The sequence below is a fragment of the Coregonus lavaretus genome (assembly GCF_964263955.1).
Source record: "Coregonus lavaretus genome assembly, contig: SUPER_36_unloc_1, whole genome shotgun sequence".
In the NCBI taxonomy this organism is placed as follows: Eukaryota; Metazoa; Chordata; class Actinopteri; order Salmoniformes; family Salmonidae; genus Coregonus; species Coregonus lavaretus.
Window position 1 is genome coordinate 1,515,491 of NW_028167175.1, and position 26,472 is coordinate 1,541,962.

The 26,472-nt window shown below is 42.6% G+C and overlaps 4 protein-coding genes across 6 annotated transcripts in view; 1 reads left to right on the plus strand and 3 right to left on the minus strand.

The window, feature by feature from the left end:
• The window catches only part of LOC311111085 (dnaJ homolog subfamily B member 12-like), a 248,254-nt gene that overhangs the window by 197,292 nt on the left and 24,490 nt on the right, over positions 1 to 26,472 (plus strand). The window lies entirely within an intron of this gene.
• On the minus strand, positions 168 to 4,680 carry LOC311111092 (inorganic pyrophosphatase-like; the record flags this gene model as incomplete). The annotated part of the gene is made up of 11 exons (XM_084189093.1): positions 4,605 to 4,680; positions 4,182 to 4,246; positions 3,338 to 3,391; positions 3,094 to 3,213; positions 2,582 to 2,668; positions 2,234 to 2,360; positions 1,792 to 1,919; positions 802 to 887; positions 516 to 585; positions 364 to 403; positions 168 to 190 (listed from the first exon to the last, which is right to left on the minus strand). The coding sequence occupies exons 1-11, from the start codon at positions 4,663 to 4,665 to the stop codon at positions 168 to 170; spliced, it is 861 nt and encodes a 286-aa protein (XP_084045219.1). The 5' UTR covers positions 4,666 to 4,680.
• Positions 6,669 to 14,773, minus strand: LOC311111089 (leucine-rich repeat-containing protein 20-like; the record flags this gene model as incomplete). 3 transcript variants are annotated; one of them, XM_084189090.1, is made up of 5 exons in its annotated part: positions 14,757 to 14,773; positions 13,848 to 13,940; positions 10,353 to 10,502; positions 8,367 to 8,534; positions 6,669 to 7,400 (listed from the first exon to the last, which is right to left on the minus strand). In XM_084189090.1, the coding sequence occupies exons 2-5, from the start codon at positions 13,915 to 13,917 to the stop codon at positions 7,261 to 7,263; spliced, it is 528 nt and encodes a 175-aa protein (XP_084045216.1). In that variant the 5' UTR covers positions 13,918 to 13,940; positions 14,757 to 14,773. The 3 variants fall into 3 exon arrangements, with proteins under 3 accessions (XP_084045216.1, XP_084045215.1, XP_084045217.1); XM_084189089.1 differs by having other exon boundaries at positions 14,108 to 14,772; XM_084189091.1 differs by lacking the exon at positions 14,757 to 14,773 and adding an exon at positions 14,611 to 14,703 and having other exon boundaries at positions 7,261 to 7,400.
• On the minus strand, positions 17,904 to 23,065 carry ndr2 (nodal-related 2; the record flags this gene model as incomplete). The annotated part of the gene is made up of 3 exons (XM_084189065.1): positions 17,904 to 18,056; positions 20,148 to 21,124; positions 22,795 to 23,065. The coding sequence occupies 3 exons, from the start codon at positions 23,063 to 23,065 to the stop codon at positions 17,904 to 17,906; spliced, it is 1,401 nt and encodes a 466-aa protein (XP_084045191.1).

Here is a 26,472-nt window from a genome sequence, read left to right on the forward strand (position 1 = left end):
ACTTGTCATGTTAAGATGATAAGCATCAATCACAATTTATACTAAAAATGGGAAACTGTAATTATACTAAAAATGGTTTCTGTAATTTTCAAGTATATTCTTCTGTTCAGGTGAGAAAGCATTTTGGTCCAATCTGAAGCCTCTTCTTTCTGGGTGGGTCAGTTAACTTAGACGTAGAACCATTTGTCAACTGAGAAAATAAGTAGAAAATGTTCCATTGTAAGTGTGAAATCCAACAAAGTTGAATATAGATAGCGTGTAGAGATATTGTGTAAATAAATCGCAGTTGTATTGAATTAAATTAAGATTAATTTCACGTCAAAGCACATACCAATGGAATTAATGAACAAAATTAATACACACCTGCACTGGGAATAAGGTCTTCAGGGCCAAAAGCACCTGCCTACAATACAAGATCATTATTATCAATATTATCTATTAAGCACACATGAATATTACAGCTAGGCTGTTTAAGTATGATACACAAAATAGTATGATAAGTGAAAGGAACTCACGGCATCAACAACAGCCTTAGCATCAGTAGTGGAACAGCAGAACGGACTATCTGCAACACTGGTGTTGGTACTGGATCAGTGTTCCGAGAAACAGGAAATGGGAGAAAAACACAAACAGAACTGTTTCAGCTGAGAATAAAAAGGATGCCTCTGTAAAAAAATAAAAAAAAGTCATTGACTGAACTAAAATGGCTTCTTTTGCTTTATCGTTATCAGCATCACTGACAGCCCATTGAACAGATGGTCATATTACACAGAGATTGTAAAATCTATATCTCAGTCTCACCAGTTCAGATCTCCAGCATTGGTCTTTTTGGAGATCAGCGCCTTCCAAAACTCATGAGTTTCCTTGACTGTCTTAAGAGCAAAGTCCTGGAAAAAATTATGTCAAATTATTATTTAAAAACTGCACACACCTCCACTATACTTCTCTCTGTACTGAGTAGAAAGTAGGGTGCGTCCCAAATGGCCCCTTGGTCCCTTTATAGTGCACTTCTTTTGACCAGGGCCCATCAAAAGTAGTGCACTATATAGGGAATAGAGTTCCACCCTTGGTATGTTCCATATTTCAATAAAAAAGAGTAACAATGTGTACTTACACTGTAATACACTGTTTTATTCTGTTATGTGTGATTGAGTTTACAAATACCCTGTTCCTATGAATGATTTAGAGCAGGGGTGTCAAACGCATTTCTTTCCCAGGGGGGCCGCATTCGGTCTTCAACGAGGTCCGGGGGGGCCGCACTGAAAATTGGTTATATTTCCATGGCGTCAAAATTTGCTACAAATAGTCCTCTAACCATGGTTTAGGGAATGTTCTATGCTCCCTGACTGTCTAGCTTTCATTTAGGTGATTATTAGCGAGCTGGACACAGTCAAGAAACTGTATGAATGTAGGTCAATTATCATTTATACACAGTTTCTATTTGGTTTTAGTCATTTTAAAGTATATTGTGTTCGTTTTCCTACACACGTTTCTTTTACTCAAACCACCCGTGGGCCGGATTGGACCACCTCGGGGGCCGGATTGGACCCCCTCGCGGGGGCCGGATTGAACCCCCTCGCGGGCTGGATTGGACCCCCTCGCGAGCCGGATTGGACCCCCTCGCGGGCCGGATTTGACCCCCTTCGGCCTGCGGGCCATATGTTTGACATCCCTGATTTAGAGGAAGAATCCAATAGTAACTGACATCAATATAAATGTCTTGTTATTGTCATTGGGCATTGCTCTTGTAGGCCTACTGTCAGTAAAAACAGGTGAAAACTGTATTTTTACCCGGTCCTTGAACTCTCCGTTAAATGCAAACTGGTTCTCGGGTTTTCCATCGGGAACTTTATATTTTTTGAACCACTCAAACGTAGCTTCCAGATACCCAGGCTTGAGTCTTCTTACGTCATCAATATCTGCATTGATCACACAAAGATTTTTTCATTTCATTGTTAGCCACAAACACATTTAAACACCCACTACTGTGTAACTGTTGATCAGATATCAGACAGACGTTCCGTCAGCGTCTTAAGGTCTCTGGAAGAAAGTAAGTAGCCTTTTCCAAGCCAGAATGACCCATCAACTCACTACATACTGACACCTGCTCCTGTTTCTGTAGCGTATAAATTCACCCCGTGGACAGGATGCTAGTCTACTGAAAGGGCCTAAAAAGAAAATCAATATATAAATTCCATATATTATGAATACGTATTAGATGTCCTCCTCGTACTGTTAAAATTGGTGGCCTCTGGATCCTCCATGTTGATGACGATGACTTTCCAGTCTGTTTCTCCTTCGTCGATCAGAGCCAGAGTGCCCAACACCTTGACTTTGATCACCTCTCCACGAGAGCACACCTCAAAATCACAAAGAGAGGGAAATGAAGAAGAGAGAGAGAGAGCGAGAGAGAGAGAGAGAGAGAGAGAGAGAGAGGAGAAAGAGAGAGAGATTGACAACATTAAATGAGAAGACTATGAATTAAGACAGTACATTCACACAAGCGTGTTACTTTGACAAGTAAAAAAAAACACACACTGAATAAAAACAGATTCCATTCAATAAAGCTGTAGCCCAGTACCTTGTATCCTATGTCACAGATGTCAATAGGGTCATTGTCACCACAGCATCCTGTATCTCTGTCTTTGTGGCCTGGGTCCTCCCATGTCTGACAGTAAATAAAGATGAGAGGATTGAGAGAACAGTGATTGAATTAACTGCAACTTATAAAGGCGTTATAAAAGCATTCATAAACCCTATAGATGCTTCAGAAATCATTCATAGGCAAATCTCACGCTACAAAGGTACTGATAAGGACGGGCAAATTAGTGTTTTCTTTCATACTGTAATTTGATCAACTTTCAATACATTTCCCCAAGCTGTTTCTATTCTAGGGGGTCTGTAGGCCGTACATTTTACATTTTAGTCATTTAGCAGACGCTCTTATCCAGAGCGACTTACAGTTAGTGAGTGCATACATTTTTCATACTGGCCCCCCGTGGGAAACGAACCCTAAACCCTGGCGTTGCAAGCGCCACGCTCTACCGACTGAGCTACAGGGGCACTACTGCTGTACACCACTGGTTAACGTGCCTGAGGGATGGCTCCATAATTCCAGATGTATCCTTTGTGTGGAAACACGTTGGCCACATAACGAAGGTTCCCCTTTTTGATATCTTGCTTCAATGGATTTAGAGGGTCTTTGGTGGCAATCTGAGGGCAATAATACATCATTAACATGAAACAATGAATGGAAATATTAAGTGACTGATGACTTTTTAACATACATTGAGCTAACAAAGGATCATACGACCTCAAGGCAAGTATTGAAACAAACCTCCATCTTTGCATTGGTCCATCTGGGCACCTCAACAACAGCATGGAATATGTTCTGTTGGAGGAAATAGTATGTTAACTCAACAACAGCATGGAAGATGTTCTGCTGGAGGAAATACTCTGAGTTAACTCAACAACAGCATGGAAGATGTTCTGTTGGAGGAAATAGTCTGAGTTAACTCAACAACAGCATGGAAGATGTTCTGCTGGAGGAAATAGTCTGAGTTAACTCAACAACAGCATGGAAGATGTTCTGCTGGAGGAAATAGTCTGAGTTAACTCAACAACAGCAAGGAAGATGTTCTGCTGGAGGAAATAGTCTGAGTTAACTCAACAACAGCATGGAAGATGTTCTGTTGGAGGAAATAGTCTGAGTTAACTCAACAACAGCATGGAAGATGTTCTGCTGGAGGAAATAGTCTGAGTTAACTCAACAACAGCATGGAAGATGTTCTGTTGGAGGAAATAGTCTGAGTTAACTCAACAACAGCATGGAAGATGTTCTGCTGGAGGATATAGTCTGAGTTAACTCAACAACAGCATGGAAGATGTTCTGCTGGAGGAAATAGTCTGAGTTAACTCAACAACAGCATGGAAGATGTTCTGCTAGAGGAAATAGTCTGAGTTAACTCAACAACAGCATGAAAGATGTTCTGTTGGAGGAAATAGTCTGAGTTAACTCAACAACAGCATGGAAGATGTTCTGTTGGAGGAAATAGTCAAAGTTAACACAATTGTTTCAGATAGCACCACATTTCTATTGAAAAACACAATTAAATAATGATGTGTGGTTAATCACACACACACACACACACAAACACACACACACACACCAACAAGAATACCTGAGCTTCATCTGCATAAATTGGTATGTCATGGAATGGAGAGATGTATTTTCCATCAGTATTTCCTGTGTAGAGAGACACAGTGATGAATGCACAGTATATCAGAAACATACTACTGCACTAATACATTCCGGTAACTTCAAACCACCTGATTATTAATTAACAGTAATGTGGGGGGGGGACTTACGCCAACATGGAACTCATCAACTCAGATACTGACACACTGTAGATACCTATATTGTAGCATGAGAGCCACACTGTAGTCTGTACATGTCAAGCTGTATAGCTACAACCACTAAAGCTTAGTTCATCACACGCCAAGCTAGACACAGCTACAGTCTAATTCTTTAGCTTCGTATATCTATATATATATATATATATACCAAACTATACGTTGATGTATTGAAAGAGCTGGTCACTCACTGAAGAACACCCTGTAGTCCAGTGTGTTGGGCTTGCCCCGCTCCTCGATGGTGAAGCTCATGTCTACTGCTTTATTTTGTCCAGTCTGCGTCCTGGTACTGCTGCTAGTTGGTGTGTTACCTGTAGGAGTAGACAATGGGAAGCCCATCTCCTCCTAATACAGGTTAACTAGCAGGTTAAAGACCGTAGGTTGGAGAGTGAGGGAGTATGCGTAGGAGGGGTGCACACCTTTTAAGGCCATGGAAACGCAGGGCTTGGTGACGTCAGGCTTGATCTGCGTGTGTGTGTGTGTGTGTGTGTGTGTGTGTCTGTGTGTGTGTGTGTGTGTGTGAGACAACAGAAGTGTGTGTGTGTGTGTGGGTGGGGTTTGGGGGAAAGCCTATAAGGCTCTGTGTTAGTATGTGAACAAGGAACTACCTTCAACGTTACAATAACTGCACAGTTAAATATAGCCCAGTACATGGGTGAATGTAGACTCTTGAGAAAGCTATAATTGGCCCTTGGTAGTCTAACCTAATCTCTTTGCTGCATAGTCCTACTGCTTCCTTGTAAGTCCCTGATCCCTACTACTGTATAAGACAACAAGATCAGAGGCTGTTCAAAATACAACACATTACTTGTCCTCGCTTGGTAAGTGTTTGGATGCCCAGTTTCCTCCATAATGTAGTAGAGATACAATATAATAGCATTAGCTGGTGCAAATGTCAGGGCTTTTGAGTACCTTTTCATTCAAACTAAAACAGATGGAGCTGACTGGTAGTTAGAGATAGACCAATTAAGACCATGCTTAAGTGTTATGCCCATGGCGTGACCTTTCACCACCTGTGTACGTCCCAAATGGCACCCTATTTCCTAAATAGTGCACTGCTTTTGACCAGAGATCTATGGTGCCTTAGGGCAATCTTACAGATTGTAAATGCAAATAAAATACATGATATCATTAACTTTATCTTTTGGATCTATATTCATGATAATAATCTAGTATTCGTGCTCTGAAAACAGATAACCTAGTCTTCATGCTCTGAAAACAGATAATAACCTAGTCTTCATGCTCTGAAAACAGATAATAACCTGGTCTTCATGCTCTGAAAACAGATAATAACCTGGTCTTCATGCTCTGAAAACAGATAATAACCTGGTATTCATGCTCTGAAAACAGATAATAACCTGGTATTCATGCTCTGAAAACAGATAATAACCTGGTCTTCATGCTCTGAAAACAGATATTAACCTGGTATTCATGCTCTGAAAACAGATAATAACCTGGTCTTCATGCTCTGAAAACAGATAATAACCTGGTATTCATGCTCTGAAAACAGATAATAACCTGGTCTTCATGCTCTGAAAACAGATAATAACCTGGTCTTCATGCTCTGAAAACAGATAATAACCTGGTCTTCATGCTTTGAAAACAGATAATAACCTGGTATTCATGCTCTGAAAACAGATAATAACCTGGTCTTCATGCTCTGAAAACAGATAATAACCTGGTATTCATGCTCTGAAAACAGATAATAACCTGGTATTCATGCTCTGAAAACAGATAATAACCTGGTCTTCATGCTCTGAAAACAGATAATAACCTAGTATTCATGCTCTGAAAACAGATAATAACCTGGTCTTCATGCTCTGAAAACAGATAATAACCTGGTCTTCATGCTCTGAAAACAGATAATAACCTGGTCTTCATGCTCTGAAAACAGATAATAACCTGGTATTCATGCTCTGAAAACAGATAATAACCTGGTATTCATGCTCTGAAAACAGATAATAACCTGGTCTTCATGCTCTGAAAATAGATAATAACCTGGTATTCATGCTCTGAAAACAGATAATAACCTGGTATTCATGCTCTGAAAACAGATAATAACCTGGTCTTCATGCTCTGAAAACAGATAATAACCTGGTATTCATGCTCTGAAAACAGATAATAACCTAATATTCATGCTCTGAAAACAGATAATTTAATCATTTTAAAAATTCACACACAATGGGTACTGTAACGATCAACCAAACTATATAGACTACATTTAGCAAGCAAATTAATCCAAGGAGCTGATGAAATAAAATTTCGAATCAAAATATTTATTCAGTGTTTTCTAAATGAGTAAAGTAAATCCATTCACAGAGGCATGTGAGCTACAACGTGGGTGTTGACAGTAAACTCAGACTGCTTGATTTAATTTCCCTCTACATAAGGAGAGACAGCACATCTCTCCAGTTATGCTGCTAGGTTGAAGACTATAAAAAAATATGTAGCACCTAATTGCCATTCCTTTGGTGATGAAAACACTGAGGCCCGTTGTTAATAAGGACTATGTACTAGGTGTAGCTCTTGATGTGCTCTGCAAAGGCTACTGTAAAGTGTAAACAGCAACATCTAGTCATCTCTCAACTGAGCCCACCTCAAATGGACTTTCAGCAATGGCAGCGACTACAGTAGGGCCACGTGTTCTGTTCTGGAGAGGCCTCAAGTTTGATAGTTCCCCTGCAGCAAACGTGATGGAAAAATGTAATGAAATAGAGGCCAAACAATCGAATCGCTGAAGAATCAAAAGCAATTAATTGTACTATTGAAAAAGTCTGAAGGCACAGCATGCAATCATCATTGTCTCTGGGTGTGGATAGAATGTCCATCTTAGAAGAAGACAAGTCCCTAGTTGTCTGTTGTAATTTGAATTTCAAATGTTTGAGGAAATTGCTGAATGGCAGTTAACAAGTTGTTGTCCAAAGGATTTGACTTCAAGTTGATCCACTTCAGAGCTGGCATGGCCTGCAACTTTTCCATGGGGAGTTCTGTGGGAGAGATGAGGAGATGACACATTATTAGACAATTGAGAAAGAGCCAATGAATGTTCAAAAGAGTCTGGTTCCTGATTCTCCACACTTCTCCTACTTCTCTGCACTTTCTCACTTTCTCTCACGGATTAAACAACGGTACAGCCAATTAACTCCCTACAGCCAATTCGAACACCAATCCAATGGTATTAACTTCCTCCAGCCAATTCTAACACCAATCCAATGGTATTAACTTCCTCCAGCCAATTCTAACACCAATCCAATGGTATTAACTTCCTCCAGCCAATTCTAACACCAATCCAATGGTATTAACTTCCTCCAGCCAATTCTAACACCAATCCAATGGTATTAACTTCCTCCAGCCAATTCTAACACCAATCCAATGGTATTAACTTCCTCCAGCCAATTCGAACACCAATCCAATGGTATTAACTTCCTCCAGCCAATTCGAACACCAATCCAATGGTATTAACTTCCTCCAGCCAATTCGAACACCAATCCAATGGTATTAACGTCCTCCAGCCAATTCTAACACCAATCCAATGGTATTAACTTCCTCCAGCCAATTCGAACACCAATCCAATGGTATTAACTTCCTCCAGCCAATTCGAACACCAATCCAATGGTATTAACGTCCTCCAGCCAATTCTAACACCAATCCAATGGTATTAACTTCCTCCAGCCAATTCGAACACCAATCCAATGGTATTAACTTCCTCCAGCCAATTCGAACACCAATCCAATGGTATTAACTTCCTCCAGCCAATTCTAACACCAATCCAATGGTATTAACTTCCTCCAGACAATTCTAACACCAATCCAATGGTATTAACTTCCTCCAGCCAATTCTAACACCAATCCAATGGTATTAACTTCCTCCAGCCAATTCTAACACCAATCCAATGCATTTAAATCCTTGGAAGAAGGGTAGAGAATGGGAATGCAGCACTGACTCCATCTTACCAGTGATATCATTCCCTTCCAGGTTGATCCTTTCCAGTGACTGGATCTCCGTCAGTCTCTCAGGGAAGACAGACAACTTGTTGTTGGCCAAGTTGATGCTGGTCAGATGCTCCAGCTCCCCAACTACGTCTGGCAGTTTAGTGATCACATTGCCGTGCAAGTCTAGTTCTGAAAAGGTATTGGAAAATACTGCTAAATCACTAGCTAACTTACCCGAATATTCCCTGCACAGATTCGACACATTCAGTCAAACATTTGTAGAATATTGGTGTATTAGGCTAGCCTGGTCCCAGATCTGTTTGTGCTCTTGCCGAAACAGACTGGCCCCAGGCTAGTGTTAGGCTGCTATACTGGCCCCAGGCTAGTGTTAGGCTGCTATACTGGCCCCAGGCTAGTGTTAGGCTGCTATACTGGCCCCAAGCTAGTGTTAGGCTGTTATACTGGCCCCAGGCTAGTGTTAGGCTGCTATACTGGCCCCAGGCTAGTGTTAGGCTACTATACTGGCCACCAAGCTAGTGTTAGGCTGCTATACTGGCCCCAGGCTAGTGTTAGGCTGCTATACTGGCCCCAGGCTAGTGTTAGGCTGCTATACTGGCCCCAGGCTAGTGTTAGGCTGCTATACTGGCCCCAGGCTAGTGTTAGGCTGCTATACTGGCCCCAGGCTAGTGTTAGGCTGCTATACTGGCCCCAGGCTAGTGTTAGGCTGCTATACTGGCCCCAGGCTAGTGTTAGGCTGCTATACTGGCCCCAGGCTAGTGTTAGGCTGCTATACTGGCCCCAGGCTAGTGTTAGGCTGCTTAACTGGCTCCAGGCTAGTGTTAGGCTGCTATACTGGCCCCAGGCTAGTGTTAGGCTGCTATACTGGCCCCAGGCTAGTGTTAGGCTGCTATACTGGCCCCAGGCTAGTGTTAGGCTGCTATACTGGCCCCAGGCTAGTGTTAGGCTGCTATACTGGCCCCAAGCTAGTGTTAGGCTGTTATACTGGCCCCAGGCTAGTGTTAGGCTGCTATACTGGCCCCAAGCTAGTGTTAGGCTGCTATACTGGCCCCAGGCTAGTGTTAGGCTGCTATACTGGCCCCAGGCTAGTGTTAGGCTACTATACTGGCCACCAAGCTAGTGTTAGGCTGCTATACTGGCCCCAGGCTAGTGTTAGGCTGCTTAACTGGCTCCAGGCTAGTGTTAGGCTGCTATACTGGCCCCAGGCTAGTGTTAGGCTGCTATACTGGCCCCAAGCTAGTGTTAGGCTGTTATACTGGCCCCAGGCTAGTGTTAGGCTGCTATACTGGCCCCAAGCTAGTGTTAGGCTGCTATACTGGCCCCAGGCTAGTGTTAGGCTGCTATACTGGCCCCAGGCTAGTGTTAGGCTACTATACTGGCCACCAAGCTAGTGTTAGGCTGCTATACTGGCCCCAGGCTAGTGTTAGGCTGCTTAACTGGCTCCAGGCTAGTGTTAGGCTGCTATACTGGCCCCAGGCTAGTGTTAGGCTGCTATACTGGCCCCAGGCTAGTATTAGGCTGCTATACTGGCCACCAAGCTAGTGTTAGGCTGCTATACTGGCCCCAGGCTAGTGTTAGGCTGCTATACTGGCCCCAAGCTAGTGTTAGGCTGCTATACTGGCCCCAGGCTAGTGGTAGGCTGCTATACTGGCCCCAGGCTAGTGTTAGGCTGCTATACTGGCCCCAGGCTAGTGTTAGGCTGCTATACTGGCCCCAGGCTAGTGTTAGGCTGCTATACTGGCCCCAGGCTAGTGTTAGGCTGCTATACTGGCCCCAGGCTAGTGTTAGGCTGCTATACTGGCCACCAAGCTAGTGTTAGGCTGCTATACTGGCCCCAGGCTAGTGTTAGGCTGCTATTACAAAGACGTATGCTACCTTAAAGATAAAGGCTTTAAGGCTATCAATCTGATAACTTGTGATAGTGTTATGTAAAAGGCCCCTCCACTAAATCATGTTTAGTTAGGGGGGGAAGTATGCATGTATAGCTACCTCTCAATTGAGTGAAGGTTTTGAAGAATTTGCCAGTAACTCCCTTCATCTCATTGTCAGCCAACGTGACGATGTGTATCTTCTCTGCAACGCTGTTGAGGACCCTGAATACGCCATCTGGGAAACTGATCAGTTTGCAGTTCGACAGATCTAAAGACATAAAGGAGAACAATTAGGAATGGCCATGATCGAATCCCAAATGGCACCCTATTCCCTATTTAGTGCACTACTTTTGACCAAGGCCCATAGGGCTCTGTTCAAAACTAGTGCACTACATAGGGAATACGGTGGTATTTGGGATGCACATATGAGAAAGCATGGCCTAGAGCTGAAGAAGATTAGTGTTATATTGAAGAGGGGATTTTCAATATAAACTTTACAGTCATACCTCCAATCATTGTTCAAATCTAACGTTACTGCAACCCTCTGGTTCTTATGTCAAATATGCAATTAACTTCACGACGATACAATTGATTGCCATAGTCAGGCTGAGAGGACAACATAATATCATCCTGGAAGTAGAACTTTTGGTAACACATTTACTGTCATCTGGTGGCCAGAAGTAGTACGACTCAACATGCTGGAGAGACACTACATGATCAAAGGTATGTGGACACCTGCTCATCGAACATCTCATTCCAAAATCATGGGCATTAATATGGAGTTGGTCCCCCCCTTTGCTGCTATAACAGCCTCCACTCTTCTGGGAAGGCTTTCCACTAGATGTTGGAACATCGCTGCAGGGGACTTGCTTCTATTCAGTCACAAGAGCATTAGTGAGGTCGGGCACTGATGTTGGGCGATTAGGCCTGGCTCGCAGTCGGCGTTCCAATTCATCCCAAAGGTTTTCAGTGGGGTTGAGGTCAGGGCTCTGTGCAGGCTAGTCAAGTTCTTCCACACTGATCTCGACAAACCATTTCTGTATGGACCTCCTTTGTACACGGGGGCATTGTCATGCTGATGGTGCCACGTTGAAAGTCACTGAGCTCTTCAGTAAGGCCATTGTAATGTCAATGTTTGTCTATGGAGATTGCATGGCTGTGTGCTCGATTTTATAAACCTGTCAGCAACGGGTGTGGCTGAAATGGCCGAATCCACTAATTTTAAGGGGTGTCCCATATACTTTTGTATATATAGTGTCCCTGTAGATCAGGGATCATCAACTAGATTCAGCCGCCAGACTATTTTTCCTGGAGTGGATGGTCAGGTGGCCGGAACATAATTAGAAATCATTTTTAGACTGCAAATGTACTGCAAGAAGCCCAAACAGATATAAAGTTTGATTCAAACATGATCATTTCAAACCTTGCTTACATTTGTATATGATCAGATGGCTCTCTATTATGCGTGGGAATACTTGGGAACAGATTTCTTAAATTAAATCACTTGGAGCTGATTTCCTGGTATTTTTAAAGTATTTTATGTCCAACAAATGAAAATTCCACATTACAAAAAAATTAAAAATTATAATTATACAAAACATTTGCTCAGAACACTTGGGGTGCCAAATAAAACCACCCGTGGGCCAAATGCTTATAAATGGCTTTTAATTCCACTTGAAAAAATTAAGATATCCAGTAACATATTTATTTCCATACAGTGCATCCCAAATGACACCCTATTCCCTTTATAGTGCACTACTTTGGAACCAGAAACCCTATGGGCCCTGTTCAAAACTAGTGTAGTATATAGGTGTCACGGATTCTGCCGAGGCTGCCCCTCCTCCTTGCTCGGGCAGGCTTCGGCGTTCGTCGTCACCGGAATACTAGCTGCTGCCGATCTAAGTTCTCTGTTTCTATGTTGCACCTGTTGTCTGATTGTCACACACCTGTTGCCCATTATCGTAATCACGCCTTCCCTATTTAACCCGGCGGCTCCCAATGTGTTTTGTGCGTGGTTGTTTTCGTTCCGTGTGTCGTTTGTGAGCGGGTTAGTTCCTCCCTGTGTGGAGAGATTTCTGTATTGTATTTCTTTACTCATTTCTCAGTAAAGTACGTTTCTTCGAGTTCTGTGTCCTGCACCTGACTTCGACCCACCGCATTACACTGACACTCGTGACAATAGGGAATAGTATCTTCCTTTTCTGTCTTATGTACAGTACCAGTCAAAAGTTTGGACACACCTACTCATTCAAGGGTTTTTCTTTATTTTTACTATTTTCTACATTGTATAATAACACATATGGAATCATGTAGTAACCAAAACATATATTTTATATTTGAGAATCTTCAAAGTAGCCATCCTTTGCCTTGATGACAGCTTTGAACACTCTTGGCATTCTCTCAACCAGCTTCATGAGGTAGTCACCTGGAAAGCATTTCAATTAACAGGTTCATTTGTGGAATTTCTTTCCTTCTTAATGCGTTTGAGCCAATCAGTTGTGTTGTGACAAGGTAGGGGTGGTATACAGAAGATAGCCCTATTTGGTAAAAGACCAAGTCCATATTATGGCAAGAACAGCTCAAAATATAAAAGAGAAACGACAGTCCATCATTACTTTAAGACATGAAGGTCAGTCAATCTGGAAAATGTCAAGAACTTTTAAAGTTTCTTCAAGTGCCGTCGCAAAAACCATCAAGCGCTATGATGAAACTGGCTCTCATGAGGACCGCCACAGGAAAGGAAGACCCGGAGTTACCTCTGCTGCAGAGGATAAGTTCATTAGAGTTAACTGCACCTCAGATTGCAGCCCAAATAAATGCTTCACAGAGTTCAAGTAACAGACACATCTCAACATCAACTGTTCAGAGGGGACTGCGTGAATCAGGCCTTCATGGTCGAATTGCTGCAAAGAAACCACTACAATAAGAAGAAGAGACTTGCTTGGGCCAAGAAACACGAGCAATGGACATTAGACCGGTGGAAATCTGTCCTTTGGTCTGATGAGTCCAAATTGGAGATTTTTGGTTCCAACCGCCGTGTCTTTGTGAGACGCAGAGTAGGTGAACGGATGATCTCTGCATGTGTATTTCCCACCGTGAAGCATGGAGGAGGAGGTGTGATGGTGTGGGGGTGCTTTGCTGGTGACACTGTCTGTGATTGAGTTACAATTCAAGGCACACTTAACCAGCATGGCTACCACAGCATTCTGCAGCGATACGCCATCCTATTTGGTTTGCGCTTAGTGGGACTATAATTTGTTTTCAACAGGACAATGAAAAAGCAGCCAACAAGTGCTCAGCATATGTGGGAACTCCTTCAAGACTGTTGGAAAAGCATTCCTCATGAAGCTGGTTGAGAGAATGCCAAGAGTGTGCAAAGCTGCCATCAAGGCAAAGGGTGGCTATTTGAAGAATCTGAAATATAAAATATATTCTGATTTGTTTAACACTTCTTTGGTTATTACATGATTCCATATGTGTTATTTCATCGTTTTGATGTCTTCACTATTATTCTACAACGTAGAAAATAGTAAAAATAAAGAAAAACCCTGGAATGAGTAGGTGTGTCCAAACTTTTGACTGGTACTGTATGTAAAGGATTTAATTCACTTACCCAGAGTATCTTTCTCCTCCTCCACTGTCGCATTGACTCTCCGGGCAACATTGGCCACAGCCTCTGCCATTATGCTAGGTCTACGTATCTCACCTGGGGTAGAGAGGGGAGAGGTCGTTGTAATACTTCAGACATACATTTTCAAACCAGACATTTTCAACTGAATTTTCTTTGGCATATTCAAATATTATTCATTCATCAGGTTAACAAGTTGTTGTTTCTCCATGTAATTTGGTAATGAGATATTTTTAACATGTTACCAGATCATGCATACAAGCTTGCTAGTTGCAACTTTGTGTCAAGGACTCCTCTATTGTACACTGGAATGTTACAATGAATCTTGTTCAATATGTCAGCCACTGCTGCAACGTTGTGTCCTCTTCACAAAGTTCACAGAAAGCACATGAAGAACTTGATTACCTGTCCTACGTCGAGTTATAGGCTAGCTACAACCGTTAGTTTAGCTATTAAAGCAAGCTTAATTCGTAGTAATAGTTAAATTGCTAGTTTCCTAATGTAGCCTACTCATAATTCCACAAACGACGTCCGGGTGGGGAGCTGTATAATAGATAGTGCAATAGAATACGCATATATAAACGTAGATGCATCAATCTCCCCCTAAACTTGAACTGTGGTTGACAGCTGCGAAAGTTAGCGAGTCAGTGCAAGCTCTGTCCAATCAAATCCATTCATTCTCAAACACATTTGGCGACAGACTATTTTTAGCCAAAGAGATACAACGAGATAAAGACTATCAATGCACTTTTCAGATGACCTGTTCCGACGTTATTGTTCAAATCAGTCCAATACGTTAAAATACTTTGTTTTTGTGGGCCATTTGACTTTAAAGACACTATTTAAGCCTCTTGCTTCCGTCAAGATTTACATCGCGTCTACAGTACAACCTACCGTATTGACGAGAGTCAAAGGCGCGCAAGGAAGTTTCAGAGAGATAACTGAGAACTACAGATCTAAATTCAGCCCATATTTTTACGCAGGATTGATCTGTATGAATATCAGGCTGTAACGGGGTGTTACGTTGTATCAAGTTGTGTCATCACAGTGTACAGTACATCAGCACTATTCGCACACATGCGACTAAGATCAACTGATTGTTGAGTTATAACAGTATAAAAACTGAAGTTCAGAGTTTCACCTACCTTAGGATCCTGGTTAGGGCTTAGCCCGCTGTGTAAGGACAGAGTTGTACTGCCACAGGCACTATTCTGGAAACCCCCTGACTGGTCAACTATTCAGTGTGCTTTGTCAATGGTCCTGAAGACAATGGCCATGTATTGATAGGTACTCTCTGTTCATTCACAACATTTCATCACTCATGGTGAATAGCATGCCAGGTGAATGAGGCCAGAAGATGCAGTTAGTGCATATACTTTTTTTGCAAGTGTTCCCCAGTTATTGAGCAGTTACACATTAGTTATTACATAGTACTTTATATTTTCTAATGTATTTTTGACTTTATGTTTAGTTTTACCCCATATGCAACTCTGTGTTGTTGTTTTTTATCGCACTGCTTTGCTTTATCTTGGCCAGGTCGCAGTTGTAAATGAGAACTTGTTCTCAACTGGCTTACCTGGTTAAATAAAGGTGAAATAAAACATTAAAATAAATATCTGATTTAGTTATTGAGAAGTAGGATATTTACAGTGAGATACGCTTATTTACATTCCTGAACTTTTGGGGCATTTATTTTGGTGTATTTATTAGTAATTTTGAGAAAAAAGAGAGAAGAGAGTTTTCGTTCATTCTAAAAACTGAAATTCCATCCACCTTTATTGTTTATTTTGTGTCAGGAATGAGTTTTTTTGTGGTAGTTTCAGGTAAATATGCGAACAATCCAGCACAGTGCATCACTCAACTCAGAGAACTCCAGAACCCATGGAATTAGAATGAATGAATATTCCCAACTGAGTTCACAGCAGGTCATTCTAGTGAATGTACATATCATGGTTTTCATAGACAAGAGTCAAACGCATATGTTGTGTTACTAATGAATGAATAACATGAGAAAAAATACATACACTTTAATCAGCTAACAAAATAGTTTTACAAAATCAAACATACAGTCGTGGTCAAAAGTTTTGAGAATGACACAAGTATTGGTCTTCACAAAGTTCGCTGCTTCAGTGTTATGAGATATTTTTGTCAGATGTTACTATGGTATACTGAAGTATAATTACAAGCATTCCATAAGTTTCAAAGGCTTTTATTGACAATTACATTAAGTTTATGCAAAGAGTCAATATTTGCAGTGTTGACCCTTCTTTTTCAAGACCTCTGCAATCCGCCCTGGCATGCTGTCAATTAACTTTTGGGCCACATCCTGACTGATGGCAGCCCATTCTTGCATAATCAATGCTTGGAGTTTGTCAGAATTTGTGGGTTTTTGTTTGTCCACCCGCCTCTTGAGGATTGACCACAAGTTCTCAATGGGATTAAGGTCTGGGGAGTTTCCTGGCCATGGACCCAAAATGTCGATGTTTTGTTCCCCGAGCCACTTAGTTATCACTTTTGCCTTATGGCAAGGTGCTCCATCATGCTGCAAAAGGCATTCTTTATTCATGGCTGTGTTCTTAGGCATAATTGTGAGTGAGCCCACTCCCTTGGCTGAGAAGCAACCCCACACATGAATGGTCTCAGGATGCTTTACTGTTGGCATGACACAGGACTGATGATAGCGCTCACCTTGTCTTCTCCGGACAAGGTGTTTTCCGGATGCCCCAAACAATCGGAAAGAGGATTCATCAGAGAAAATGACTTTACCCCAGTCCTCAGCAGTCCAATCCCTGTACCCTTTGCAGAATATCAGTCTGTCCCTGATGTTTTTCCTGGAGAGAAGTGGCTTCTTTGCTGCCCTTCTTGACACCAGGCCATCCTCCAAAAATCTTCGCCTCACTGTGCATGCAGATGCACTCACACCTGCCTGCTGCCATTCCTGAGCAAGCTCTGCACTGGTGGTGCCCCGATCCCGCAGCTGAATCAACTTTAGGAGACGGTCCTGGCGCTTGCTGGACTTTCTTGGGTGCCCTGATGCCTTCTTCACAACAATTGAACCTCTCTCCTTGAAGTTCTTGACGATCCTATAAATGGTTGATTTAGGTGCAATCTTACTAGCAGCAATATCCTTGCCTGTGAAGCCTTTTTTGTTTTGTGCAAAGCAATGATGACGGCACGTGTTTCCTTAACTCAATCAGCATGACAGAGTGATCTCCAGCCTTGTCCTCGTCAACACTCTCACCTGTGTTAACGAGAGAATCACTGACATGATGGCAGCTGGTCCTTTTGTGGCAGGGCTGAAATGCAGTGGAAATGTTTTTTGGAGATTATGTTCATTTTCATGGCAAATAGGGACTTTGCAATTCTGATCACTCTGATCACTCTTCATGACATTCTGGAGTATATGCAAATTTCCATCATCAAAACTGAGGCAGCAGACTTTGTGAAAATTAGTATTTGTGTCATTCTCAAAACGTTTGACGACGACTGTATTAATTATGAAATCCTCCTAAAACAGAGAGAGCAATAAATTAACATAAATACCCAAACTTTATTTTAGTATTATTTACAATAAATATAATGTACCTGTTCCGTTACACCCAGTAGGTGTCTACTATAGTGTAAATAGTGCTTGAATAGTGAACAACATCACCATTTCCTATGACTTCTAATGAAATGGCAGGTCTTCTTACTGATTCCTAAAATCCACAGCAGTCACATTCGGAGAGAAAATCCATCCTGTACATATACAGGCTTTCAAAACATACAGGACATCTGCCATACCGCTTGAGGAGTGCACAAGTCACAATAATCAAAGAGCTTACACAAAGTGTTTTCTTATTGTTTTCAACCATCTGATACAGACTCTTGGATATCAGTTCTGTCAGTGAAATTCCACTCTAATGTTCCGGAACCCTCAGTTGTGTGTCCAAAAGGAGATGAGCGGTAGCCTAGTCCCTTCTCAAGCAGTCGTGAGAAGACGCCCAGGCTTTGCTCACATCGTTTCTTTACTGAAGGTAAAGGTAAAAGCCTGTGACGGGGCTACAGGCAGCCACATTCATCCACAGTCATGTCCTCGTGATGGCGAAGCAGCATTTCTCCATTCTCATAATACAGCATGCTCAGAGGACTCGTCTTGGTGGGGGCGCAACACGCAGAGGGAAGCCGCTCAGGCTGGTAGTGTTTTAGTAGACTCTGGAGGAAAAAAGAGACAAGACGCAATCTGTGAGCAAAAATGTCCAAACAACTTCAAATAGGTATGAAGCATTGCCATAGTATCTAGAAATGGTCAAATAATCAATGAGCTTTGTACAGTTAAGCTATTCGCTGCTTTTCGCTGCTCTGGCACCCCAATGGTGGAACAAGCTCCCCCACGACACCAGGACAGCGGAGTCACTGACCACCTTCCGGAGACACTTGAAACCCTACCTCTTTAAGGAATACCTGCAATAGTATAAAAGTAATCCTTCTACCCCTCCCCCACCCCCCCATAAAAAATTAAGTGCTTGTCCCACTGGCTATCTTACAGTGAGGGAAAAAAGTATTTGATCCCCTGCTGATTTTGTACGTTTGCCCACTGACAAAGAAATGATCAGTCTATAATTTTAACGGAAGATTTATTTGAACAGTGAGAGACAGAATAACAACAAAAAAATCCAGAAAAACGCATGTAAAAAAATTGATAAATTGATTTGCATTTTAATGAGGGAAATATGTATTTGACCCCCTCTCAATCAGAAAGATTTCTGGCTCCCAGGTGTCTTTTATACAGGTAACAAACTGAGATTAGCACACTCTTAAAGGGAGTGCTCCTAATCTCAGTTTGTTACCTGTATAAAAGACACCTGTCCACAGAAGCAATCAATCAATCAGATTCCAAACTCTCCACCATGGCCAAGACCAAAGAGCTCTCCAAGGATGTCAGGGACAAGATTGTAGACTTACACAAGGCTGGAATGGGCTACAAGACCATCGCCAAGCAGCTTGGTGAGAAGGTGACAACAGTTGGTACGATTATTCGCAAATGGAAGAAACACAAAAGAACTGTCAATCTCCCTTGGCCTGGGGCTCCATGCAAGATCTCACCTTGTGGAGTTGCAATGATCATGAGAACGGTGAGGAATCAGCCCAGAACTACACAGGAGGATCTTGTCAATGATCTCAAGGCAGCTGGGACCATAGTCACCAAGAAAACAATTGGTAATACACTACGCCGTCAAGGACTGAAATCCTGCAGCGCCCGCAAGGTCCCCCTGCTCAAGAAAGCACATATACAGGGCCATCTGTATTTTGCCAATGAACATCTGAACGATTCAGAGGAGATCTGGGTGAAAGTGTTGTGGTCAGATGAGACCAAAATTGAGCTCTTTGGCATCAACTCAACTCGCCGTGTTTTGAGGAGGAGGAATGCTGCCTATGACCCCAAGAACACCACCCCCACCGTCAAACATGGAGGTGGAAACATTATTGCTTTGGGGGTGTTTTTCTGCTAAGCGGACAGGACAACTTCACCGCATCAAAGGGACGATGGACGGGGCCATGTACCGTCAAATCTTGTGTGAGAACCTCCTTCCCTCAGCCAGGGCATTGAAAATGGGTCGTGGATGGGTATTCCAGCATGACAATGACCCAAAACACACGGCCAAGGCAACAAAGGAGTGGCTCAAGAAGAAGCACATTAAGGTCCTGGAGTGGCCTAGCCAGTCTCCAGACCTTAATCCCATAGAAAATCTGTGGAGGGAGCTGAAGGTTCGAGTTGCCAAACGTCAGCCTCGAAACCGAGTTGCCAAACGTCAGCCTCGAAACCTTAATGACTTGGAGAAGATCTGCAAAGAGGAGTGGAACAAAATCCCTCCTGAGATGTGTGCAAACCTGGTGGCCAACTACAAGAAACGTCTGACCTCTGTGATTGCCAACAAGGGTTTTGCCACCAAGTACTAAGTCATGTTTTGCAGAGGGGTCAAATACTTATTTCCCTCATTAAAATGCAAATCAATTTATAACATTTTTTACATGCGTTTTTCTGGATTTTTTTTGTTATTATTCTGTCTCTCACTGTTCAAATAAAATAAAATTATAGACTGATTATGTCTTTGTCAGTGGGCAAACGTACAAAATCAGCAGGGGATCAAATACTTTTTTCCCTCACTGTAAGTTGAATGCACAATTTGTAAGTCGCTCTGGATAAGAGCGTCTGCTAAATGACGTAAATGTAAATATACATTTGAAAACAGTATATTATTTGACACGTTTTGGAAAATCCCGTAGAAACACATTGAAACTTACCTGCATGTAAGCATGATTTGTTGGGTTCAAGTCTTCTCCCAGAGGACTTGGACAGATCCCCTCACATCGATAGGCATTATACTTCTTTGGGAAGACGATCCAGGACCCCCAGCCTATCTGATTGAAGTCTACATGCATATCAACTCTTCGACAGAGCGACGGGTCAATCTCATTGTTTCTGCTGGACACCTCTGGACCTCTCATGGCCGGTGGATCCCTCTGGCCTGAGTGGCCCCTTTTTGTCCTGTGTCTCTTCGGCCTGCGGACCTTCTTGGGCTCGGTGGTGGACAGGAACTTGGACTGTTCGGCTGTGTGGAGGAGGCTAGCCTTGGCCCGGCAGCCCTCCTCTGACCCTGTATGAGAGAAGACAACCAGCAAGGCTCTGTCGCTCACACGCTGACTCTGCTGTGTTCTAGACCCAGCCAACTGGACAGGGTTCTGCTGTGTTCTAGACCCAGCCAACTGGACAGGGTTCTGCTGTGTTTTAGATCCAGCCAACTGGACAGGGTTCTGCTGTGTTCTAGACCCAGCCAACTGGACAGGGTTCTGCTGTGTTTTAGATCCAGCCAACTGGACAGGGTTCTGCTGTGTTTCAGACCCAGCCAACTGGACAGGGTTGGGGAAGAACACATCTCTCTTTGTCTTGTTTGGTGATCTCCTCTTCCTTGAGCTCCTGGAGACCTGTTTCTGGCCGAGCCAGTTCAACAGTGGACCAGTGAGGTTGTAAACCTTCCAGTGCTGAGAGGAGGTGATCACAGAGGAGACAGAGAGATATCCCACCAGCTGGTGTTCCTGGCAGATCCCCTGTGTCTGCCTGCACGGGTAGTCGTGGTGATGGTAGATCTCCACGGTAATGTTGGAAGCCCTCGTCGCTCGGGGAAACCTGAACCTGAGCTCTGCAGCTTGGATCTGGTCGTCGGCCAATAAGGTGGTTAGGTCAAAGGTTGCAGTCCAGCGTCGGTGTCTGTGAGACAAACCTATTGTGAAGAAGAAGAAAAAACAGATTGTTCAGAATTTGCACTGACTAGTTCTTCTTTGAACATTATCATCTGGTCTGGTCTCTCACGTCAACTATGTACTCACATATACGTCTTTAGACAAGCATACATCCCAGTTATCCATCTGAACCACCATACAACGTTAAGTAGTTATATAATCAAAAGATTTGTTTTTATATCACCCATCTTTTTCAAACCCTTTAATGGTCAACTAAGGGTAAAAGAGATTATAATACATTTATACTTATAAAAAAGAGCTCTTAAACAACCATAGAGCTCATGAATAAACTGTTAATTTAGGAGGAATACACATGTTCTATTCAATCCTGGACAGCAATTCAGGCAGAGTATTTAGCATATTGGTTCTGGTTTACATCTAAGTAGTCAGAATGAATCATGCTTGTATTCTAAAAACAATATTGTTTTAATATTTTTAAAGAAATACCATTTTAGAACTAGGCAAAGCATGTTTGAGCATGTTTACAAATAGAAACTTTACTTCAATGCAACTAGGCAACTAGTTTGTGGATTAATCTACCATCGGCTGGGGTCAACATCAACATGTGTGAATTAGGACATGAATTGTGATGCAAAGAAGAACAAGGCATTGAGGTGTGGTACAAAATTCATCAAGAAGATTAAACACTATTGTACTATTGTCCCAATGTAATTGTAACGTTGCTATTGATAATCTATTTGTTGATTAAAGGTACTGTACCAAAACATCTACATTCGTTTAGCCTAGATGAGATGGGTCTGTTTTGCTCAGTCAGTTTCGAACACTAAGTCTGATCTGATGGCTGGGGAAATAAAAAGTATGAAGATTAAGGGACAACGGCAGGAGGACGAGGCTAGGCCTAATCCACTCAAAGTAAACACCGGATCGAAACCAATCATTTAACACGTCCTTAGCTCGGCTTCCGCATATCCTCCATTCAAACAAATAGGTAACAACTATGACACCTAGCAGTGATGTTAAATTAGATTCAGTGGTGTTGGGGAGCCGAGCCACCGGCGGAGCGGTCCGTGGAACATGTAGGCTACATGTTGTTAAAATCCCGCCCTGGCCCGAGATGTGGGTCTAGGCCACCACTCTAATCTAATCAAGGGAAGTGTGAAAAGAACTGAGGGGACTTGGGGGACTTGTTGATTTGAGTTAACAAACGATTTGAATAGGGATGTCTGGCAACATTTCTAATCAACATCGCCCCATTTAAAGAAAAAAGAGGTTTGCTTTGAGAATTAGGCTGAAAACCAGCCTTTTCACACGCTGATCCTTGTACGGTTATTCAGCCGGCAAATGAATGTGGATTGGAGCGCTTTGAGATCGTCTGGCGCAGGGATTTGACAGCCACTGTGGTGCGCAACCATGGCAAGAAAATGATCTAACTTTTTTTGAAGAATGAAAATAATGCAATAAAATTGCTCAAAACAAAGTTTAATTTACTAGGCTTGGAGTAGGCTAGGCAATAGGCCACACACTATTATAAAAGGCTCTGAACAGAATATGTTATATTATTATCACCTGTTACACTAAATTCAGGCAGGCAGCATAGGCTATATTTCAAGAATGTAGCCTATATGCCCAACTAAACGAATGAATAAATATGCCTATTGGCTGAAGGTATACTTTAAAAAAAAAATCTTACTTTTTGCCATCACACTCTTGACTGTGTCTGCTTGTTTTGCGGTGGTCTGCTCCATTACATCTATAGGCCGAGTGAGATTTGATTTGTAATTCCGGTAAAGGTGCATCATATACGTCGGTGCCAGGTGATGGTATCCAGGTGAACGGTGGTCTACAGCAAAACGTCGTGATATGCCGTGATAAACTCCATCTCTAGATTTGTGAATTCCTTGAGCCAGCAGTATGAGCAGAGAGGCATGAAGCGCTACACCTAGAGCGCCTAAAGAATGCATGCTGGTTGAGTCAAATTGGATGACAGATTCCTCTCTGGGTTGAGATAAGCTTGGCTTTTATACCTATCCCACTCCCATGCATATTTAACAAGTAGCCGCGAACATTAAAGGAAATTGACATGCGTCTTCAAGGCTTGTGACAAGACAGGTCATCATCCATTGACTTGTTAATGAGTTGCCCAAGCCAATGACTGGGTGACGTGTATTTAGAACGACCAGTGAGCACAAACTCCCTATAGCACCTTTATAATAATAATAAAAATAATATGCCATTTAGCAGAAGCTTTTATCCAAAGCGACTTACAGTCATGCGGTTTTTTTTTTGTGTATGGGTGGTCCCGGGGATCGAACCCACTACCTTGGCGTTACAAGCGCCGTGCTCTACCAGCTGAGATACAGAGGACCACAGAGGACCACAGAGGACCACCTTTCTCATCAATAGTTATTTAAAAAGTCACCTTCTTTATTAGCCTTCAGCTACGTTCACTTTCCATATGAAATATATTCATTCCAATCAATCAGTTGGGCTATAGATTAGGGTTAAGGGTTTTAGTTTGATAAACCTGTACATTCTGCTCTCTGTAACGAAGAGCTAGCTGGTTATGACAATAGATTACGAATTCTATGGACATAAGCCTATATAGACTTTCTCACATATGTTTTTCATAGTATATCTGGGGTGTATCCACAAAGCATCTCACAGTTAGGAGTGCGGATCTAGGATCTGTCTATATAATCTTATTCATTATGATCTAAAAGGAAAAACATTAGGTCATTTCTCTTTCTCTTCAGTTTAGGCAAGTGGACTTTTAATAGGCTCGAGGGGCAATGTTATTGTAATACCATAAATAACATGATATCAATAGGCCTGTGTGGACAAATCAAATTATATGTTTTCAGTGATGTGCTGCCTTTTGGAGTTTTATTATAGACTATTAGAAATATTGCGCTCTGCGTCTCCGAGTGAAAGGAACAGTGGATGGAACGCTCAATGGACAAAAACCCTTCCACTTAGTGCGCATGCTCCTCCCCTTCTTTTATTCAGATAGTGGAAATCCTTTCCTCTGAAAATCTGCAAGAAAGGGCCGTATAGGTAAAGACAAGTACGTGGAAGAAACTATCCCTAAATAAATCACAAACCGCTGCTTTACATCACTGTTCCTTGGTTTATTTAAACATCCGACTAATGAGTAATTTCTGGAGAAGACACGTTTCTTCCGAGTGAAATGGTGAGTACATTTTACGGTTCTCCTCTTTCATTTCCCGTGTCCACGCGCACATTGGTAGGCTAAACTGTGAAAATCGTCGGTATGCTAGTTTGTGTTTATGTGGATATGTTAGCCTAATGTGAAGTGTGTGTGATGATGTCGGTATGCGCGGTCAGTGCATGACTACGTTGCAACATTGCATCAAACAAAATCAAATGTGGTATAAAGTTGCAGTTAGTGGCATGTGGTTGGCTTGTCTTGACCCACCTCCATGCCTCCTCCAGTCTCCAGCGATAGGCTATTGTATGTCGAACCAGTCATGTTTGATGCAGCCGTGAAATTGTTTAAATTGTTCAAGTAAACTTGTTTGAAGTGCCAATCTATCATTCATTTCCCATGGAGGGTGGAATTCATGTGCTACCGATGGGGCCGATGTTCATTGGCTAATAGGTGTGTAATATTCAAATGATAACTCTTTGGTAGACTAAATGATTATTGGCGCATTTACACTTTCAGTTGACCTGTTCAGGTGTTTCACACCTCTTAGGTCCGTTACTGTACTACAAATACAACAGTTCAGTATTTTTCGATCGATCCGCTATTAGTTAGGTAGACTTAAGTTTTTGCAAATCGAGCAGTGATTTGGACGGTAATTAAATGTCCTTTACGTTTGATGTCCTTTTAAAACCCCCATTTAAACCTAATACAGTGATTTGCCAAGCTCTCCAATTAGGCACGTCAAATAAAGCAAGATCTTGCTTCATGTCCGTTACTCTGCATATACACAGAAACTAGTCTATACATATACATTTTTAATCTTGTCAAACTCAAATATGAAGATCAATCAAGCCATGAGAACATATCGAAACTGTTGTTGGCTCCCCCCCTTGCCTCAATCCAAAATAAAGGATCCACATAGAGAGAAATAGAAATGGCGTCTTTTTGTAGGCACTAACTCCGCCATGGTTCGTTGGACAAAGCCTTTGGGAAAATGAATGGCGTTTTTGGATTAACGCCGAACATAAGGTCTGTGGTAAACGCAGGTTTAGGAGATTTTATACATTTTGTTCTATGAAATAATCCTCATCAGCAAACGTCACTTTTAGTGAATTTATAAAAATGAATGTAATAAAAAGCACTAAAAGCACATAAAGCACATGAAGGCTTGATAATTCATAAAGGTCATGTTAACTGACTGATATTATCTCATAGAACAAAACGTATAAAATCTCCTAAACCTGTGTTAACCTCAACTTTAATTTCAGCGTTTATTCCAAAACCCTTTTCTTTCCCCATAGGGATGGCTGAACGAATCAGAGGTTACTCATATCCAGGTTTTAGGACTACAAGCTGTCCAGCTCTACATTTACATTTTAGTAATTTAGCAGATGCTCTTATCCAGAGCAATTAGGGTTAAGTGCCTTGCTCAAGGGCACATTGGCAGATTTTTCACCTAGTCGGCTCGGGGATTAGAACCAGCGACCTTTCGGTTACTGGCACAACGCTCTTAACCACTAAGCTACCTGCCGCCCCAGACAAAACAAAAGGCAAGCCGAGTTGGACCTGACCAACTACTACAGGGCTCTTGTTGGTAATCAAGAGACTATTCTCCAGGCTGCATCCCTAATGACACCCTATGCCCAATACACTGAGTGCACAAAACATTAGGAACACCTACTCTTTCCATGACATAGACTGACCAGGTGAAAGCTATGATCCATTATTGACGTCGCCTTAGTTAAGTTGAAGTGGAGGAGACCGGTTAAAGAAGGATTTTTAAGCCTGGAGACCTTTACATAACAGGGTAGGGGCCGTATGGGCATTCCGCCTCGGAGGCGGATCCGGCTCCGGGCGTGACGACCACATACTCCCCGCCTCCCTATTGCACCCCTGGTCTGGTCTGGACCTCAGCGCGCTGCTTCCCCTCTCCTTCCTCCCACGATACTCCAAGCCCTGTCTGGACCCTGGTGTGGGAGACCCCGAACCTGGAGAGGGGCTGACGTCTGCGTCTGGACTGGAACCGCTGACCGGAGCTGGACTAGACACCGGTGGAGCGGACTGCTCTGGCTCCGGAGTGGAGCAGCTGACCGGAGCTGGATCATGCACCGGTGGAGCGGACTGCTCTGGCTCCGGAGTGGAGCAGCTGACCGGAGCTGGATCAGGCACCGGTGGAGTGGACTGCTCTGGCTCCGGAGTGGA